The sequence below is a fragment of the Scomber scombrus genome, chromosome 6, assembly GCF_963691925.1.
Source record: "Scomber scombrus chromosome 6, fScoSco1.1, whole genome shotgun sequence".
In the NCBI taxonomy this organism is placed as follows: Eukaryota; Metazoa; Chordata; class Actinopteri; order Scombriformes; family Scombridae; genus Scomber; species Scomber scombrus.
In genome coordinates this window covers 8,992,929-9,013,259 of record NC_084975.1, presented here as the reverse complement: position 1 = coordinate 9,013,259, position 20,331 = coordinate 8,992,929, and the positions used below count along the sequence as shown (strand labels likewise).

General features: G+C 39.4%; 1 protein-coding gene across 1 annotated transcript in view; it reads left to right on the top strand.

Moving 5' to 3' along the window:
- The window catches only part of plcg2 (phospholipase C, gamma 2), a 34,549-nt gene extending 17,963 nt beyond the window's left edge, over window positions 1–16,586 (top strand). The window contains exons 14-33 of the mRNA XM_062420915.1: window positions 391–559; window positions 671–763; window positions 2,408–2,494; window positions 3,807–3,976; window positions 4,350–4,550; window positions 5,728–5,850; window positions 5,983–6,163; window positions 7,939–8,007; window positions 8,114–8,223; window positions 8,434–8,530; window positions 8,626–8,698; window positions 9,719–9,891; window positions 10,204–10,306; window positions 11,562–11,765; window positions 11,881–12,017; window positions 12,575–12,683; window positions 12,846–13,013; window positions 15,349–15,437; window positions 15,634–15,803; window positions 15,899–16,586. Coding sequence (XP_062276899.1) covers window positions 391–559; window positions 671–763; window positions 2,408–2,494; window positions 3,807–3,976; window positions 4,350–4,550; window positions 5,728–5,850; window positions 5,983–6,163; window positions 7,939–8,007; window positions 8,114–8,223; window positions 8,434–8,530; window positions 8,626–8,698; window positions 9,719–9,891; window positions 10,204–10,306; window positions 11,562–11,765; window positions 11,881–12,017; window positions 12,575–12,683; window positions 12,846–13,013; window positions 15,349–15,437; window positions 15,634–15,803; window positions 15,899–15,941 — 2,569 coding nt within the window. The 3' untranslated portion in view covers window positions 15,942–16,586. The remainder of the gene's footprint in view (window positions 1–390; window positions 560–670; window positions 764–2,407; window positions 2,495–3,806; window positions 3,977–4,349; window positions 4,551–5,727; window positions 5,851–5,982; window positions 6,164–7,938; window positions 8,008–8,113; window positions 8,224–8,433; window positions 8,531–8,625; window positions 8,699–9,718; window positions 9,892–10,203; window positions 10,307–11,561; window positions 11,766–11,880; window positions 12,018–12,574; window positions 12,684–12,845; window positions 13,014–15,348; window positions 15,438–15,633; window positions 15,804–15,898) is intronic.
- Window positions 16,587–20,331: the final 3,745 nt, after the last annotated feature.

Sequence of the window (20,331 nt, the reverse complement as noted above, 5' to 3'; positions counted from 1 at the left end):
ATATAGATGGATGGATAGAGAGAGAGAGAGGAGGAGAGAGGAGCTCAGTGCAATGTGTCAATGGCAGTCCGTAATTGTTGGTGCAATTTGAGAGCACGTTTCCTAAAGAGATCAAAATGGGGTGGATCTATTATAGGGTAAGAGATTATATCCCAAACCTAATAAAATGCTATAAATGCCTAACAATGGGACACGTAGGCCAATAGTGCCATGGTAAACAAAGGTGGACACTAAACTGAGATGTGGAGGAGAACTCATAGAAAAATATCAACCTTTTTGAGTCTTGCATTGTTATCATGATCTCACAACCAACCACTGTCATTTCTCTAAAATGCTACTCATACTGTCCATACAAGCAGTTTTGTGGATAACCATGGCGCTATCCCTCAGGTATCCAGTCATCCTGTCCATTGAGGAACATTGCCCGCTGGAGCAGCAGCGTCAGATGGCTCGTATCTTCAAAGAAGTGTTTGGAGACAAACTGCTGACTGAATCTGTGGAACAGATGGCTGAGCAGCTACCTTCACCCACACAGCTGAAGGGCAAGATCATACTCAAGGTAACTGAGCATTATGATGTGTGATAGTATTTACAGATTGAAATAGTGTTTTTGTATTGGATTATAACTCCTAATGGCCATACCGTCACTCTGTTTGTTGTTCTTGTGCAGCACAAGAAGCTCAGGGAGGGAGGAGCAACCAGCAAAGATTTAAGGAAGGGGCAGAAACAGGGACAACTGGAGATGTGGGACCCTGTGGACCAGGTACTGTCTTGGGTGTCAAATGGGCAGACTCCTTTTACTCCAACAACTAAGATGTAACCCATATTTCCCAAAGTTCAGCCAACAGTTTGGAAACACACATTGAACGTGTACTGTATTTGTCAGGAAAATGGTCAATTTTAGTATATTCACTTTTTTTGTAATTCACTGAAAGGAACTTGTCTTTATCCATTTCAAGTCTAGCTGAAATTAAATAGCATTTTTTGGTCTACTGCAGCATACATATAGTATCTGCTGTGTAAATCATTTGTCCTGTGTTCACTTTTGACAAAAAGTTACAAACCACAAGGGAGAACCTTATCACTTATATTTTTTTAAATAAAATATTGCTTGGTTATCAGTTTACATAGATTATGTCCTTCTTTCCATATAGCCTATCAAAGCAAACCTTTGCATAAAGCAATAATGTCAGCGTTCATAGGCAGAGCAGACAGTCACACTGAGCCTGATAGCATCCTGCTACAACACACTCAGACTCTGAACTACAACCCACACTAGCTTTCCTGCTAAAGTCTCCTTCTTATCTAACGCACATCTTTTCCTCTACCTTAGCTTGTTGGATGAACCGCCAAACAAACATTTACTGAGAAAAAGTGCACTGCTAACATCAGTTAGCAGGCTAGCTAGCTAATTAGCTGCTCAAGTGCCTCACACTAAACATCACACGGTCTGTTCATGACATGTAGCTATAAAAGTTTGCTCACTTTGTCTCTCATTGTCCTGCTGGAGTCAATCAAATACAGACACTGACATGCCCCTCCTGCTAGTTGAGACAAAAGGGAGCATTTCTGATATTTCCCTAAGCACCTTTTTTCTTTCCTATTAATAAAAAAACAAAACAAACTGAAACGGTATTTATCTTGTCTCCATAAAAAATATCCTTTTGATACATGTCTACTTGGATAATGGAAAACTGATAAAACAGTGCATGTAATGAGGAGAGGGGTTTTTCTGTCATGTAAGGATTTATTTATATAATTGATTTTAGCTTCTTTCTTGTTCTATGTGGAACATTATACTGACTAAACTGTAGTCTGAGTGCTATAACAATGCTGCTCATTGGCAGGCACTCAGATAAGGAACTGTACATGGTGGAGGCTAGAGAATGAATGGGTGTTTGTGTGAGGGTTTTCCCCTTGCTTGCACCTGTATGCTGGTAGTGCTGTGTTGAATGTTCCTGAGGTGTTACAGTGAGTGAGGCAGTGACAAGAAGACACAAGAAGGCATTTGTGGATTGTCCCTGCTCTGTGCTGAGCAGAGAAAAACCTTTTGTGGATTCTCCCATACACATGGCCAATAAAAGTAATGATGGTTTATTGTTTATTATGATCAGGCAACATACTGTGCTGAAACTGCCAAGAACTTTCATAGCTAGTATAGATAGAGCTTTCATGAAGGGACACTTATATTGATAATTTTTGGTTGGTTAAAGCTATATTGCTTTCATGATGTTTATTTCCTTTCACTGAATATATGGTTGAATTGGTGGAATTTCATTTATGATTTTACAAAACTTGCAGGGTGTAATTTTAGAATAGGTTTGTATTTGTTCAGAAACTCTGCCTGTGTCAGCAGTTTGTGTTGCATGTCAAGTTAAATATGTTCATTTTCATTTGTCCTTTTCAGCGGTGGAACAAGCACTACTGTGTGATCTCTGATGACAAGCTGTACTATTCAGAGGAGAATGAGGAGGAGGAAGAAGATATCAGAAAGGTAAAACCATAAACCACCTCCCCCCTCATAGACTAGTACAATATACAGTACTGTGCAAAAGCCTTAGGCCACCACTAGCTTTGGGGTTTTAGCAAAGTTTTAATGACCATCCATATTTATTTTTCGGTTTCTTTATTAAGATACAAACAGAAAATACAGGAAATATGTACACACAATTAAAAAACACAATTTTCAGAACAAATGGCTTCTACAGGCAAAAGTCAGTATTTAGTGTGACCTCCCCTGGCACTAAGCACATCTTGAACTCTTTTGAGGAGACTGTCCTCAAGTTTTCTTCTTTAGTTCTTCTTTAGATTTAGGCAGCTTTTATTTCTTCCTCTGTCCAGGTGACTCCACACTGCCTTTATAATAGCCAGGTATGGACTCTGTGGAAGCCAGTTGTCTGTTTTTCTCTCCAAATATGATTTCCCTGCATTAGCAGTGTGCTTGGGATCGTTATCATGCTGGAAAATAAAATCATTCACAATCAGGCGCTTTCCAGAAGGAATGGCATGATGAATTAAAAGATGTCTGTACTTTTCAGCATTCATCATCTCATCAATTCGGACAATATTGCCAACATCACTGGCAGAAATGCAGCCCCAAACCAGGACAGAATTATCATTTTATGTCTGTCAAATTCTGTGATCTTTGGCATTTTGAATGGAATGATGTGATTGAAAGTTGGTCTTATACATAATAGCAAGCTTCCAATGACTTAAACAACATTGGTATGTACTGCTCAAGCATGTCTTGCACAAACCTAGTGTAACATTCCTAATTGAATCAAATTACGGTATAAAGTTAAGTAAAATACAAAAAAAAACCCTGGAACCTGTGGAATTTGTGACTACTAGCAGCGCTAAGGAGCAAAGGTTATATGAGTGGGTCCCCATATGGTTTGTATATCATATATGGGCACACACACACACTTATGTGTACAATACACACCCCTGCCTACGTTTTGCCACTTCTCTCTAATCAACAGATGGTCATGGTGGAAATGTAGCATTGCGCCAACAAAGGTAGTGAAGAAGAGCGCTAGCTAGAAAACATGGATGTAAACAATGCAGGTCTTACAGAAGTTGGCTTTGTAAATGTTTAATGAGGAATGAAATGCATTCAACGTGTTTGCAAGGTCTACAGAATACATAATTGTAATAACTACATATTTGAGGATAATATTTAACAAATAAATAATAGTGGGTATGCCTTAAAGCTCACATTTCAAACAGAAGTTATGTTATCTGTTCAACATAACTTATAACAACATATGGATGTGTGAAAACAGTGCTCTTCTTGTTTTTCTCAGTTCCAGGACCTACACTGTTCCGAGCCATGGTTTCACGGTCGCATGAAGGAGGGCAGGGTGATGGCCGAGCGACTGATCCATGATTACTGTGCAGAGACCGGGGGAAGAGATGGGACCTTCTTGGTCAGAGAGAGTGACACTTACGTGACAGACTTCACTCTCTCCTTCTGGTAGAGTATCCAATTGCTTGATTTTACTGCCAGACAGTCCAACCAAAAACTTGAGTGTAGTTTTTTGTGTGATACACGCTCAAATTCTCAATGGGGACAATCTTGGTAGCCATTACACCATCCTATTGTTATGTGTTAAATCACCTTACCATCCTTACCATTGGAAATCAAAATTAAACAAAGAAGATTGAATATTTTGCTATATTTTGAAGCCCTAACTATATCCAAAACCTAACCAATAAAAAGAAAAAACACTCAAGTTCCACTAGCTGCAATGTAGAAAGTCAAAATTGTTTGAATGTTTTTTTTATTGCTTTTAGGTTATAAAATAGTATAGCATATTTTAATCTATTGTCTTCTTTATGTATTTCAGGCGCAGTGGAAGAGTTCAGCACTGTCGTATTCGCTCTGGTTCGGAGGGAACACACAATTATTACTTCCTGACGCCAAACCTGCACTTTCCCAATGTGTATGCTTTGATCCAGCACTACAGAGAAAACCCACTGCGGTGCCAAGACTTTGAGCTGCGCCTCACTGACCCTGTACCTCAGCCCAACCCACATCTAAAAGAAGGGTTTGTCATACATGAACATACAGTACATGAGACTAATACATCACTAATACCTTGATATGATGTTTGTAAATAAAAAAATATATTTATTATTTCCTAAGGTTTATTTAAAATGTATTTTAAACCCATAGTTAAACATGTAACATTTAAAATTAACATATTAGTGTGTCCAGTTCTGAGATATTGCAAATTGGAGATGTGTTTAGCTTAGCGTAGCTTGCCAAAAGTAAAAAGCATATCTTCCAACATCATTCTTACATGTTGTATCGTACCTTGGTAAGTTACTCACCAATGTGGAAGTGCTGACAGGCGGTGTTTCAGAATTTCAAACAGTGATGTTACATATCTTACATCAACATAGTTCACAGGGTATCTGTTTTAGTTTAATATCAGATGAATGACAAGTCTTTCTACAGGAGTTATTCAAAGTCACACATTAGGATTTATGTTATGATTTATACATTATCTGTGAAATTGAAATATTAATGGAGCCTGAAAAGTAGTAAGGCCAACAGTCAGAGACAGTTTCTGTATTTTCGGTGCAACAGGCCTTAGGAGTAGTGGGCCTTTGTTTTCAGGAAATTTGGCCGTTGGACATAAAGCTGCTGGATAGCACATATTTTTAAAATTTTTAACAGAGTTAGTGAGACTAACAGTTCCTCTCTGCTTCCCATTTGCATGCTAAGCCAGGCTAGGCTAAACATGCCCTGGATTTATCTCTGTACCTACTGGACACAGATAGATGAAATTGATATCAATTTGCTCATCTGGCAAACAAGCATATTTCTCAGACAGGGTCAGGGTGTAAATGTTACTGTTGCTGTGCTGATAACAAGTATTGTGCTGATACCATTACACCAAAAACGTTGTCTTTGATCTGTTGGTTTAGAGTTTTACTTCTCACCCTCTGCAATCTCACACTTGCATAGCGCGAACCACACAAGCATGGCTTCTATGTTTCACTTTTTCTTTTCGCTCTCATACACCCACATACACATAGAAACCCCTTTTCTTTTCCTCAGTTCAGCTTAAATCCATTTAAATATCTTATACTGACCTGGTCTTAGAAACAAAAGACATCTGACATATGACTGAATACAATATATTCTGCGTAATGATCCTAACGCAGAAACATACATACAGTATATAATTTAACTTTCCTTGTGTGTGTGTGTTACAGGTGGTTCTACAGTAGCCTGAGCAGAGGTCAGGCCGAGGATTACCTGCTGAGGATTCCCAGAGACGGAGCTTTCCTCATCCGGCAGAGGGAAGGAGAAGAGGACTCCTATGCCATCACTTTCAGGTTCAGTGACACTTTTTAAAACAAATTAAATTTTTGTTTAGTTTATTTCGAATATGTAAATAGAAAAAGAGAAAAACATTATCACACAAAATGAAAAGACATTCAATATTAATCTAGTTGTCCATCTTTCAGAGGTGATGGTAAGGTGAAACACTGCCGGATCCAGAAGGAGGGCACCATGTTTCTGCTGGGCACCACTACAGAGTTTGAGAGCCTGGTGGATCTGGTCAACTACTTTAAGAAGAAGCCACTGTATCGCAAGATCAAGCTTCGTTACCCAGTCACCCCTGAGCTAGTGGACCGTTTCAGCACAGTGAGTTACTGCAGGAGACACACAAAAACCACAGGGAATATCAAGAATGCTGTGGGGAAATTCTGTCCCTGCAGCAGAAAATAGTAAATGAAAAGAAACAATAAAACATAATAAAGATTGATTTAATATAAAATAATTCAGTAGGTCTCATCTTTTGGTAAGATCAAGACATTTCTAAGATATGAGAGAAACTATTAGGTGATACTGTACCACTTCCTTCAGATGATGAATTGCCAAGGAAGTAATGTTACCTTGTGTTTAAATTGTGTGACCAGGTGATACTCAATACACAACAGCCAGAATAAACTGGAGCCAGACACTGCTGCACCAAAAACATAGATCTTATTGACAATGCATAAAATAAGACTTGTCTCAATTTGATTAGGAGGCAGCAAAGCAGTTTTAATAGAAGGCTGAAATGCAGGCCATAACGAAGGAGGGGTATAATCGATTGCACAGTTAATACTTCAGTTAAATCAACCATAAATGAACAATGTGGGGCTAGACTGCACTATCAGTGAGGTTAGTGCAGAGTTATGTGTAAAATATGTAGGCAAATTATGAGTAACCCACCATTACATACAAGCCATTCTACACCAAATCAAAACTGTTCTACAACACACAAATTTACTCAAACCACTCAATAAACCACTCAATACAAGATGGCTGCTCTGCCACTTATGGCGCTTTTCCACTACACAGTTCCAGCACGACTCGACTCGACTCGGTTTTCTTGCGTTTCCACTAGGGATAGTACCTGGTACCTGTTACTTTTTTAGTACCTGCTCTGGTGAGGTTCCAAGCAACCGAGCCGATACTAAATGTGACGTCAACAGACTGCCGGCCGATTGGTCAGAAGAGTTGTCGCTGGAAGAGTCATGAGCCCTCCCACACAAGAATCAAACCCGGCATTTTTTAATACCGGCAACAGCGATACAGCCATACATACGGCTCAATTCTCTTGCTTTGTGTGTGACAAAAAGCCACATACAGCAGCAAGTACACCACTGCCTCAATGTCCTCCATTGTCTATGTGTTTTGTGTCGCTTATAAAACGAAGTCACTGCAGTTTAATGCAGCCGTGCTATGACGACCCCGCCCACGTTGAGTAGGTACTAAATGCTAACATCAGCGTACTAACATACATACATGATAATGTTGACATGCTGTTGGCAGGTACAATGTTTACCATGTTCATCATCTTAGTCATCCATGGTCATCTAAGTTTAGAGTGTTAGCATGCCAACTAATGTAATTTGTTTAGCAGATATTTGGTTATAAGTATTGGACAAACTGAATCATGATAGTCAATAGGATTCATTGTTTAGGAGAGAGAAATGTTTGTACAAAAAGTCGTGTCAATCAGTAGATGTTGAGGATAAAAAACTTTTTCACAGACAAACTTACTGGTGGGACAAGATGAAAAGTCCAGATATCACCAAAGTCATTAGGGTTCATGCTCTAAGGAACGTATGTCTGTACGAAACGCTGTGGCTACACAGTTACGATTTAGATCTGGACTAGTCAATTTACTGATACTGCAATCCCCAGAGCCCCAGTGCAAGCTAAAATCTGATATTAAAAAACATGCCTTCAGATGTCTACATAGCTGTTGTATGTTGCACCAGTCACCTGTTTGTTTTTAGCCCCACTGGCAGCATGGCTCAAACAAATTATAAAATATGTCACAGGTGGATTTTTATGTCTGATTCAATGATGTTTCTAAACACAATAACACTGACGTACAGTACATAACAGTGGATTCTGTTTTTCAGGAGAAAGACTGTGCCTCTCTGTATGAAGTGAAGACATATGTGGAACCCAACGAGATTGAGCCGTCACTGGTGTGTATACGCCACTATATTCCGTCAGCTTTGGCTGTTTGTTATAATGTGCAGTTTCCTTTAATATACATAGACATTCATCATTGTGTGTGTTTGTCTGCTTTAGCCTCAGAGCACTGTTAGGGCTCTATATCCCTACCAGGCTTTAAGGCCAGATGAGCTCAGCTTCAGTAAAGGCGCTTTGATACACAATGTATCAAAGGAGAATGATGGATGGTGAGTATGTACACACACACACACACATACACACGTTGGTAGCAACTGTGTAGAACAGGGAGTGGTAATATTCATCTTTCTTTGTCATATCTTAGGGATTACTCATATTATGTCCCAGCATCATTTATTATATCTGCATAATCTTGTTTAGCATGTGTACGAACATACACACAGAGAATAACAGGTTTACTTTTCTTCTCATCACTAAAGGTGGAAAGGTGACCATGGTGGAAAGCTGCAGCTGTTCTTCCCATCCAACTATGTAGAGGAAGTGTCCAACAACACCAAGCTTGAGGCCAAAGGACAGGTGAAGATTTAAGCTTAGGTCACAGATTAACTGGAGGTTAAAGAGCACAATGATTGACTGAATATCATCTCTGTATGTTTTGTGCATGAAAATAGGATATGGAAGACAATCCACTGGGTGAACTATGTAAGGGTGTTGTGGACATCTCCGGGTGCAACATCCAGAACTGTGAGTGCATGCTGTTTAACTGTCTGATGTAGTTTTTCTATCCTAACTAAACCTATGATACTTCTCCGAGTAGTAGAACAACAAATTAACAAGGCTCACAAATTAACAAAAAAACTGTATCTTTACAAATATAATATATAAATGTCTTCTGCCCTGCCTTTTGCTGGCACATTTCTTTGTCTCCCAACTGTACTACCACAATCATTAGAAGAGTGTGAAACCGTTGTTAGGAGTGTATATTGCGCCACCCCTGTGCTTGTGCATGTACACGTGTGTTTCCCTTTTTGTTTGTATTTTGTGCGCATTGCGCCTGCAGATAGAATACAATAAAGAATAAAAATAAAGTGAAAATGATGACTAAATATTAAATAAAAGGTATAAAGAGGTGGCAATGTACAGGGAACCACCTGGCCTATACAAGCCTATATTGCTCTTTATTATTTGTCACTTTATTGCAAAGTCAGGATGTTTTCAGTGTTGGTCAGTAGGTTGGCTATAAGCAGGTTATGATCTGATCCTCTGAAGTTAATCTGCCCCCAGAGCAGATTAGCTGTTAACCACAGGTTACCGTGGTGGCCTACCTGGGTTAAAAGTACGCCAGTGACCCTGGTTTATGTAGTAACCACCAAGCCACCACAAATTCCACTCCGCAATGCATTTAGTTTCTAATTTTAGTTTCTAATGTGCTGTAAAAACTGGATAATTAATAAATGGATCTCCCTTGTTTGGCAAATCATCAACTCATCTTTTAAACTCCATGCTTCAATTTGTAACATAGAGAGTTAATCCCAAAAATGTAATTCATTGACACCAATAAGTTTGAGAGATGAGGGCTGAGAATGATCTTTTTGCAGGCCATTCAGGCTATTCACATTACTTCCTATGTTGTAATATGTAAGAGGTTGAACCCCAAAATTAGAATTATAATTTTGCATCGCTTTTACAAATTTGGGAGAAATGTGAATCCCTCTTCACCCTCTCTCACCATCGTGCCTCCTCTCCTCTCCTCCTTGTTTCCAGTGAAGAACGGTAAAAACAAGAAGCCGCATGTGTTGACCCTGCAGGACAAAGAGCAGGACAGTCTGCAGTTTGACCTGGCGGCAGACTCTCTGGAGGAGCTTTTTGCATGGTACCAGGTGGCCTGGGACATCACTCAGAGGGAGATGAACAAGCAGTACAACAGAGAACAAGAGGTTGGTATCAGATGGTATATCATAATATATGGAGTGGAGGAAAATGACACCTCAGTTTGTGAAAATCTAGAGGCAAACTTTTATAATTTTGCAAAACATTTGAATCTTTCTTAATCACACTATGCATGGAAATAATGCTCACAGTTTCGGTTTATATGCTGTCAGTCTTTGTAACACTGGCTCAGACTGCATCAAAGTACTGTATATGATTGAAAGGAACTACATACTGTATAACCACAGTTAGGTGTTTCATTGTTGGTCTGTCAGCATTATGTGTAAACAGGAAGAGACTTTTTTTCTGTCCAATCTCAGATCAGGCAGCAGGAGGAAGTGGAGAAGAAGGCAGAGGTTGCCATGGAGATGTCGGACTTGGTGGTCTACTGTCAGCCGCGCAGCAAGGACAAGGACCGCTTTGGTAAGCACATGCAAATGCACGTATTAAACACAAAGACCTGTGCTCACAAGCTTCATGATGCTGGGACAGACAGCCTCATGGTGGTGTGAAACATGCTCCGAGACAAACTCTAAAGTGTGTGTTACAAGTTTCAGAGCATGGCAGTTGTAGTGCCTTAAGCGTCATACTCGTTCATTACAACTAATATAAACGTTTCTTTTCGTTAATTTCTATTGTCAAGTTTTAGAACTTTATTCGTTAGAACGAAACCTGAATATAAACCTTTAGTTATATCTAAATCTCCTAGCCTCCAATTGTATAATTAACTGCCTGTAAATAATGTCTCAATATCTAACAACCAAGCAAGTCACTATACTTGAATGAGTGTAAATCCAAATACTCAAATTTTAAAGTGAAGTGAATATTATGACACTGTAGATTTCCCCAGACGTCCATTAGTCAGAGACAATAAACTGTCAAATGTTAAGGTCAAGTTTCTAGCTGCAATTGATCTGTTCTACTTCAATTATTTAAAGGTATAATATGTAATTATTCCACATTAAAATGCATTAAAATGACATGAACATTTTCTTTTTTTGGTGTTTTTCCACCTAAACAGAAAAAAAATGCCTGTTTAGCTGTGAAAATTGGAAGTGCTGTAGCTCAATTTGGTTAATATTTTATCTTTAATGTGCAGTTTGACAGTTTGATCCAGTTGTTCTGGGTTTGTACAAATTCACTTGTATGAAATGTCAGTACAAAGTGTATCGTAAAGCTCCTCCTACTCAGAGGAAAAACAGAGTGCTTTGAGTTGGGGAACTGCACCTTATTCAGTGAGGACATGCCTTCACTGTTCTTACACCACTCAAAGTTCTGAAATAAACAGGATGTGACCAAAGGCAGGCAGTTTCCTTTGTAACACTGATTTATATTTGGAAATACACCAAGTCATACATTACCTCCATCCATACCCCAACCATCTTTTTCAGATGACTCCCATTTTCGAGAATAGTAGTTGCATATTTATTTATTTATTTTCACAAGTCAGTTATTACTACCATATCATATTGTATCATATGGTTCAATAGAAAGTTTTTGTGTCCTGTAGTCTAATTGTTGATGCACACAATTTTATTTATTCTAAGAAAATCTTCCATTGCAAAGATATTTTATATAACCACAGTTATAGAGTGTCAGTCCAGTTTATTGTTAGTATCATCTGATAGAGACTGAAACCACTCAGCTGATCTTGTACCTGTTTTCTCTGCCTTTACAGACGATTACACCTACACAGAGATCCGTTCCTTCGTGGAGAATAAGACGCCGGGGAAGAGCCGCACCAAGGACTTCCTGCAGTATAACCGCAAGGCTCTGAGTCGGATCTACCCAAAAGGCCAGCGTGTGGAGTCTTCCAACTACGACCCCTACTCTCTGTGGGCTGTGGGCTGTCACATGGTGGCTCTCAACTTCCAGACTGCAGGTAGTTTATCTGGGCTGTTGGGACATCAGGCTTTAGACAGTGCAGATTTTTGATGCTAAGGGAAACTGTGTTTTCCAGTTGTATATCATGTGTGTTTGTGTGTGTGTCTTCCCAGATAAATACACCCAGCTGAACAGCGCTCTCTTCAGTCTAAATGGATGCACAGGTTACATTCTGCAGCCGGAGCTCATGCGCTATGATAACTACGACCCTCTACAGAAGAAGAAAATCAAGTACAACATCGTGGTTAGGGTATGTCTGTACACACAGCATTACACACAGCTGAAGCAGCACAATGCAAACCTTAAAAGGCATTAAGTACAACTTAAACAGCACTACTGTACATTCAATCTGCATAATTATGCTCGACTGTTTAACAGTATCATGCACAACCAACTGCAATATTCACAGTAGTCTAATTTAATCACTTTCATTTAGAGACAAAGAAAACCACATCTCTTGAAAGAAAGTTTTGTGACAGTCAAGTTAGTACATTTAAAATAGCAACAATGTGAGAAATCCTGTAATGAGTTATGTGAAAGTCAATTTTCTCTCTTTCTTGTCACCGAACTCAGCAGTACAATTCCTCATAGGTGCTGTATCTCTTTCAATAAATAAAACAGTCCTGAAACACTGACGTATAGGAATAGTCCTCAATTTGTGTGAACTTTTAAAAGCTGTTCTCTCCCAATGCCACACTCTCCAGGATGTACATATGTTTATATCTCTGAGCGTCTTCAGCTCTTGGAACAAGCAGTTCTGTCCAGGCTTTTTTGGTTTTAAGAGAACTTGAGTTGTATCTTCTGCAGGTGATTGCTGCCAGACATCTTCCTAAGCCCGGCCGCAGCATCGCCAGTCCATTCGTAGAGATCGAGCTGTGCGGACACACTGAGGAAAAGTTTAAGACCATCGTCTACCGTAAGGAAAGGGGGTGGGGATGGTTAAATGAAAGTTGTAATGTGTGAATCAGTCTGCTTTAAATCTGTCATGAGTTTGTAAGAGCAGGTGCCAGTCTTTGTACGATGCCAGCTACTTCTGTGGTTCATGTGATGAACAGTGCTGTCTTTCTGTCGGCTGCAGGAGACAACGGTCTGAACCCAGTGTGGAAAGCCCCAGCCGAGCCTGTGGTCTTCACCGTGTATGAGCCTGAGCTCACCTTCCTGCGCTTTGTCGTCAACGAGGAGGACATGTTCTCAGACCCCAACTTCCTGGCTCAGGCCACATTTCCCGTCAAAGGCATTCGCCCTGGTGGGAACACACATAACTCAATGTCAAGCAAGACCATGACTTAACATTATGTATTCCTTTGTAGCTACAGTTACTTTATTACCTATAACTTCTGCCTTTCAGATTTAATATATATTTATTGTTTATATGTTTTTATTTGTTATTTTTTATTAACGTGTCATGCACCAGAAGTGCCCAGCCCAAGTGGGCTTGCAAGACACCAAAAAAAAGGAACAGATAATAGCAAATAAAAACCTTATATATGATCACTGCAGAGAAACAATTGGTTTCTCCTAATGAATTAATTTTGCAAAGGTAATTCAATTCAGCTATTTTCCAAACAATGCAGTGTTATTTTGAATTTGATTTGTCCTCTTGCTTCTGTTCAATAAGAAAAGAAGATAAAGAAAGTCTGCACACCAACATATTTACAATACACTCAGTGAGCACTTTATTAGGAACACCTGTGCAATCAAACGCAATCCACTACAACAGCTCTGCCATAAATTCTTTAATACCTTTATGAAGCTTATACATTGTCAGTTTTTGTTGACACTGTCAGAAAGGTGATCATTCTGCTTTAAGTTTATTATTGAGGTTGTAGTGGGTGGAGTGCTTTATATTGAAAAGTGTTCCACCATACAGATAAGGGTGGGTGCCCCTGGCAGCTATATGCCCTTTTGCCTTCTCTATCCGCTGCATTAATTTAATATCCTCCAATGAAAGAAAAAAATATAAAACGAAGAAAGTATCAAGAGTTTTGATCATTAACTTAAGATGCCAAAAAACACTCAGTGCATATCTTCTCATATATCTGTTTTCATTTTACTCACTTCATTCCTTTCTTTTCCACACATTCTTCCTCTTAACCTGCTTTCTCCACAAGTTTTCACATTTAATTTCCTGTTCTCTCTCCTTCATATTTTCCCTCACTTTCTCTTCCACTCCCCCATTTCTTCTCTCTTCCTCACCCCTCAAATCCAGACTTCCGCCTCCACATCTGGCTTCGTCTCACTCAATTCTCCACTCCTCTCCTCCTGGCTCCTGGATCATCTTTCCTTCTTGTGTCCTGCTTCCTCTCCTTTTTCCTTTCTTCTTTGCTCTCTCACTCATTGCCCCTCTTGGCTTGTCCATAAGCTGGTTAGCTAGATAGCCCACAAACTTGCTCACAGAGGTGATGTGAATGAAACACCCCTATGACAATGTTAGGACGGACCTACAGGTGGCAATATTTAACATGAACATAAAACAACAGTAGCAGACATGCAGACTGCCTTCAGTATCTCTCATAGGTGTGAGGAACCCACTCGTTTGGTAATATGTACCACTAAACCACAATATGTATAAAATTAAGTGACGAGGCTTCCTGCATCTATCTTGAGACGCTTAATACCTTTACTCTCTACAAACTGACGCGCAGCAAACATCTGTGCAGGCTACAGTCCCAGTATAGAAGTACTGGTTGGAGTGCAGGCAAATATAATAAGCTGCCATAAGCAGTTTGTAATGAATATATATTTAGGGGATTGCTTGTAAGTTAGATATGAAGACTGATCTCAATCTGATGTCAGTGCGTTTGCATTAAGTTCAGAGTATTTAACTTAGCTTAGTCTACATCAGGTTATAGTTACCAGAGATGAGCTTCTTGGCACAGTGACATCCTTGAGTCGACTGATTACAAAACTCTTTCTAAAACCACAGATTCCTGTTTTTACATGTCAACATGGGGACAGATTAAACACAAGATTTGTTAACGCTGCTAGACAGATTTTGACACTTTTGGACAGAGCAAGACTAGCTGTAGCTCCCATGCGGCTTTTGTTGATACATTTTGGTTCACTTGAAATTTCGCCTTTGTGAAAACAAAGGCAAAATTCAACATCATCTGCTGAGTCAGGCCAAAGCAAACAAACTAAAGGTGTGAAAACATCCTTAAAGAATGTTTTCCAGGGGAAGTGGACTTACCTGAGAGTGTGGTGAAGTGTGAACATTTGGATTCAGCCAGAGAGTATGAGGAAAGTCTGATCCATCGGGGGCCCGTTGAACATTTTTTGCCCCGGGTCACCCAGCAGGTCAATGCGGCCCTGAAGCAGTTATGTTTTGTAGTTTGACAGGATGGTTTTGGAGAGGAAACTATTAATGACTTTAATGATTAGTCAAACATGAGGATTTCTGGCTTTTCTTTTACATTTCATCGACAAGATTATGAATAATTGATAAATCAACATGAATTGATTGATTCATTAAGATGAATGAGTTCATTTAAAAAGATAATTGACAGAGTAAACAGTGAATACAGTCATGAACAGCTGAGCTTACTGAATTGAAGCTGACTGGGTGTTTTGTGTTGTGGCAGGTTACCGCTCTGTACCACTAAAGAATGGCTACAGTGAAAACTTAGAGTTATCCTCTCTGTTGGTCTACATCAACGTCCAGCAGGCAGGGGTGAGGACACACAAACACACACACACACACACACACACACACACACACACACACACACACACACACACACACACACACACACACACACACACACACACACACACATAGACACTAACACACATGCACACATATGCTTCATCCTGTATATGTGCAGTTGACAGAATGTGACTGTGATCTTCCACCTACTGTCCCTTAGAAAATGGAGGAGGAGCTGTACTCGTCCTCCAGCCAGCTGAAGAAGAAGCAAGCGGAGGTCTGCAGCGAACCGTTCCTGTACGACACACACACCAACATCCAGCCGCGCTCTGCCGTCCCCCGCCAACACAACAGCCTCATGAGAGAGTACAGCACCAGCGAGAAACACAAGTAGGCCTCTTACTCACCGAGTGCTGGTGAATGAAATGACATAACATTCCTGGATATAATCAAAGTTCATTTCTACTGTATTTTCTGTGTCCCAGGACAAAAGAAAAGAAAATAAACAACAGCAAGTTCTACTCCTGAGGACTCAAACAAACATCTGTCCTTCCTGCCTGAGTGATGGAGAAATGCCAACTATAAATTGCGTTGTAATTTTTTTCATTTTTATACGAGAATGGTCCCAAAAAAGTCAAGAATCCAATGTTACTCAATGGTTTTATATTTATTTAAAGTTAGGAAACCAGCGCTTAACAGTCCTACATTCAATCTGTTTTCAAACTGCATTGTTGCATTAAAGCTGGACAACACTTATATTTAGGTGATATTTATTTTTAATGAAAGAGGAGAAGTGAAACAGTAGATTGTCCGTCTGCTGGGGAGCTTGTGTTGAATTCATCTTTTTTTATTTTTTATTTTTTATTTTTAGCATCTGCTTTCAAATATTGACGAGTGTAACAGACAGAGTCAAACTGATGATGTAGAAGTTTTTTTTGCTCTGCGTGACATAATTTTCTCTGTAAGGCGATGTTTGTATTCTTTGAAAGTCAAGTCAGATGAATGAAAACGTAATGAGAACATTTCATGTATTTAATTTGTACCGCACTTTTCATTCATTCATAGTGAATCTCAAAGTTGTTGAATTATGTTGTATTGTTTATGTCACTGCTATAATTCCCCTGTGATCTTCTCATGAATTGAGCCAATAAAGTATGCTTGGTGGAACTTTAACTTAAAGCTGTGTTTCATCTTTATGTCCAAAGCTGTTGGCAGTAAATGTAAGGCGTGATATGCAAATATGTTCTGGCGTTTAGAACATACTGTATGTCAGCTGTCCTGTTATTTTGTGTCTTTTTAAAAGCAGGCTACTTCTCCACCCACTACCTTCACCAAAAGCAGCATATGGGTTTCCAATTTCCTCATCACCAGATTCAGTTTTAGCCTGATATACATGGGACAAACTAGAGGAAGTTATGATGGTTGATGGCTGTACACTGGGGCAACCAAAATGTAAGAGTTTTTTTTTTTTTTTGTTCAGCCATGTGTAACATGGTAGAAGAAAAAATCAGTGTAAATCCAAGGGTGCAGATTTCTATATGTTATATAAATATATCACATATCCAAACAGGGAGGCAGTTGTGGTTGAATGGTTTCAAACAGGAAGAAGTTCGAAACCGCTATGATGCTAAGAAATGTTTTTGATTTTTAGGGTTTGACTTCTGAATTCTTTTATTTTTTTCTTTAGTTGCAGTTTCATTAGGTTTAGGCAACAAAAGTACTTTGTTAATTTTGAATACATGTAGCTTTACAATTCATCCTCACTAACTATGAAATATATGCATCATGTACACTGTGAAACAACATTTTATCTGTCACTCATTGTTAAAAGTACAGAACACACAAAAAAACCCTAATATCTTAATATATAGTGCAATATAAACTGAGCTTTATAGTGAAAAAGCAGCCTTGGTCATGATTACAGGCTCTATATTACAGGAAATGGCCCTTGGAAATGGTGAACACATAAACACTGTTTATATCAAAAGTCAATATCTGCCAGAAAAGAAATCAGGTAGTTTCATGCTGTGTGTTGTCTGTTTTATTTCAGTTTAGCTTCCTTGGTCTTTTTTTGGTGAGGCATTCTGAATGTGTGATTGAAAATGAAGACTTGTTCTGATTGTATGACTCTGGTTTGTGATGTGCACAGTGAGACTTTGACGAGAATATGATCTTGTGCAGTTATTGTTACAGAGTCTGATCAGAACACGCTCACTGATGTTTTATCAGCTTTGTACATTATTCCAGTGCAATTCAATTCAATTCAATTCAATTGCTCATGAAGATAATGAGAACAATGTTGCCAAATAACTGCCCAGTCTTCATCGTTGCTCCTCCAGTTTTGGGTCATGGTGACGTCACATCAGTATCAGTTAAAAGACCGGTGAGTGTGGGTGATGCTCGCCGGGTGCGGTGGCGCGCGCCTATAATCCAAGCTACCGGGAGGCTGAGGCTGGCGGATCGTTTGAGCTCAGGAGTTCTGAGCTGCAGCGGACTATGCCGATCGGGTGTCCGCACTAAGTTCGGTATCGATATGGTGCTCCTGGGGGAGCCCGGGACTACCAGGTCGTCTAAGGAGGGGTGCACCGGCCCAGGTCGGAAACGGAGCAGGTCAAAGCCCCCGTGCCGCTCAGTAGTGGGATCGCGCCTGTGAATAGACGCTGTAGTGCAGCCTGAGTAATACAGCGGGACCCAGTCTTTTTACATTCTGTAATAAACTACTGTCACAACACACACACACACACACGATATCTACATCACACTGCTGCTGTAACTTCTTTTTCCGGTCGAACACCATTAACACAGCAGCTGCTCTGCTCGTCCTACACCACCTCCACCTGGAGGACAGAGACACTACATCAGTGGCGAAGGCAGATTTTCTTAAAAACATGGACTTTTGTGAAATAGGGTGGGCCTAAACAGTAACAGTAAAGGGGGGAGATTTTTAAAAAATAACTCCTTAAATAATGACTTCTGGTGATTGTTGTGGTCACTAATGGACAAAGTGAGACTAAAAAAGGTGTAACCCTAACCTTCAAACACATTCAACAGATCTGACTGGCACTGCAGTGAAAAGCTTTCACTGGCAGGTGACTGACTGGCTGTAGTATGGAAGCCAGATGATGATTAATAATATGACTTTATGGACCATTATTGAAGTTTCCAAATATAAATTATTACCCTTTGCCTTGTTTTGGAAAAATCCCAAAAAAAGTTTTAGTTGTTTATTCCCTTACCTAATCTCACATCAACGTTGGTCCACAGCGCAAAACGTAGTCATGTCACAATTTGGGCTAAAAAATTGTGAGATGGCTACGTTTTTTCAGCCCTATTCTTTTCTATGGGACTGCAGTCTGACCATCTATCTTTGTTTTTCTAGTCAGGCGTCATTCCGAGGTACGTATGAAGATTTCAATAGTAATGGAAGTTGCTTTCGAAAACCTATAGCCGGTTTTATCAACAATTTCAACCGTGCAAGTAAATTGTGTTTAAAGTGACCAGCAGAGGGAGCCAGATAGCCACGTTTGATAGCGCTCTCAAAAGATGCAAAACGTGTAAATAAAGACTAGTATTCCTGCTGTCGGCCACTAGGGGACAGTCAGGGTGAACGTGTGAGAGTGGTGGAGGTGAAACGGGTGAAGAGTGAGGACACGTTTTCTATCCGTGCGGGTTGTTTTCAAGTTTGCTCCACAGCCGATATCACATACACTTAAATGATTAACAAGAAACACTGACACCTACAATTCAGTCTCCACATGATTTGGTAACACCCCAACTATAAGCGGTTCTATGGTGTAATGGTTAGCACTCTGGACTCTGAATCCAGCGATCCGAGTTCAAATCTCGGTAGGACCTGAAATTTTCATGCCATTCAAAGAAGTCAAAAACAGATCTAACAACTAACACTGAATGCTTCCAAATTGATTTCAAGTTACTCATCATCTCTGACGCTTTGCAAATGTTGTAATTAACACAACTTGTATTCATGCTATTATTTAACTGAACATTTTACACTCAAAACACGTGCACATACAGGGTTCAATTATTTAATTCTCATTACAAAAAATATGAAAAAAAACAGAATTATTATTGCTGTTTAGCAGCAGTTAAGCCTCATAAAGAACACAGAAAGTTTGTTTTAATGGGCACTAAAGCTAACAGAATGAACCAGCAGATGGCGGTGTCTTGTCAAACTTGTGTGTTATGAGCATCATTTTGAGTTTTTCTGATACATTTCTACTTGCTGGCCTACATCTGGTAGACTCATTTTTAGTCAGCACCACAATTTAACTTTTTTTGCACAAATAAATGTTCTTGAGGCTTATTGAAAGCCCATTTTAAAAATGTGTAATGATTTTATTTTCATTTGCTAACATAAATGACCAACAACATCGGACATATAGGCTGGCTTTTTCAACAGGTAAAAACTCTGTGTATGTTTTAATTTCATTAACAATACCCCTAGACAAAAGCATACAATAACTTGCAGTAGCTGTTTTATAAATGCCAAATGGAGGTTAGATCATGACCAACCATAACATTAGATGTTGAAAGCATTTAATAATTGAATTTGAATTGAATCCAGTGTAAATCCATGTGTGCCACTCATATGGAGAATTGTCTTCCATTTGTTCTACTCCACAGTGATCAAAAGGCATGGTCAGTTTATAGACAGAGGAGTTTATTATTTCTCAAGACACTTCACTAAAGCACTCACTTGACAATAAAAGACTGTAAGCTGTCGAAGGGCTTCCCCCAACTTGCCAACAAGCCTCCATATTTCATATGTCTAAATTCAACTTTGGCAACTTTTCAGTGGAGCTACCTGAAAAGTATAATGTTTAGTTGAGAAGTCAAAAACGTTGTATACTATCTGTCATTTGTTATGTGGGGTGACAACATAATTATTTACTGATCT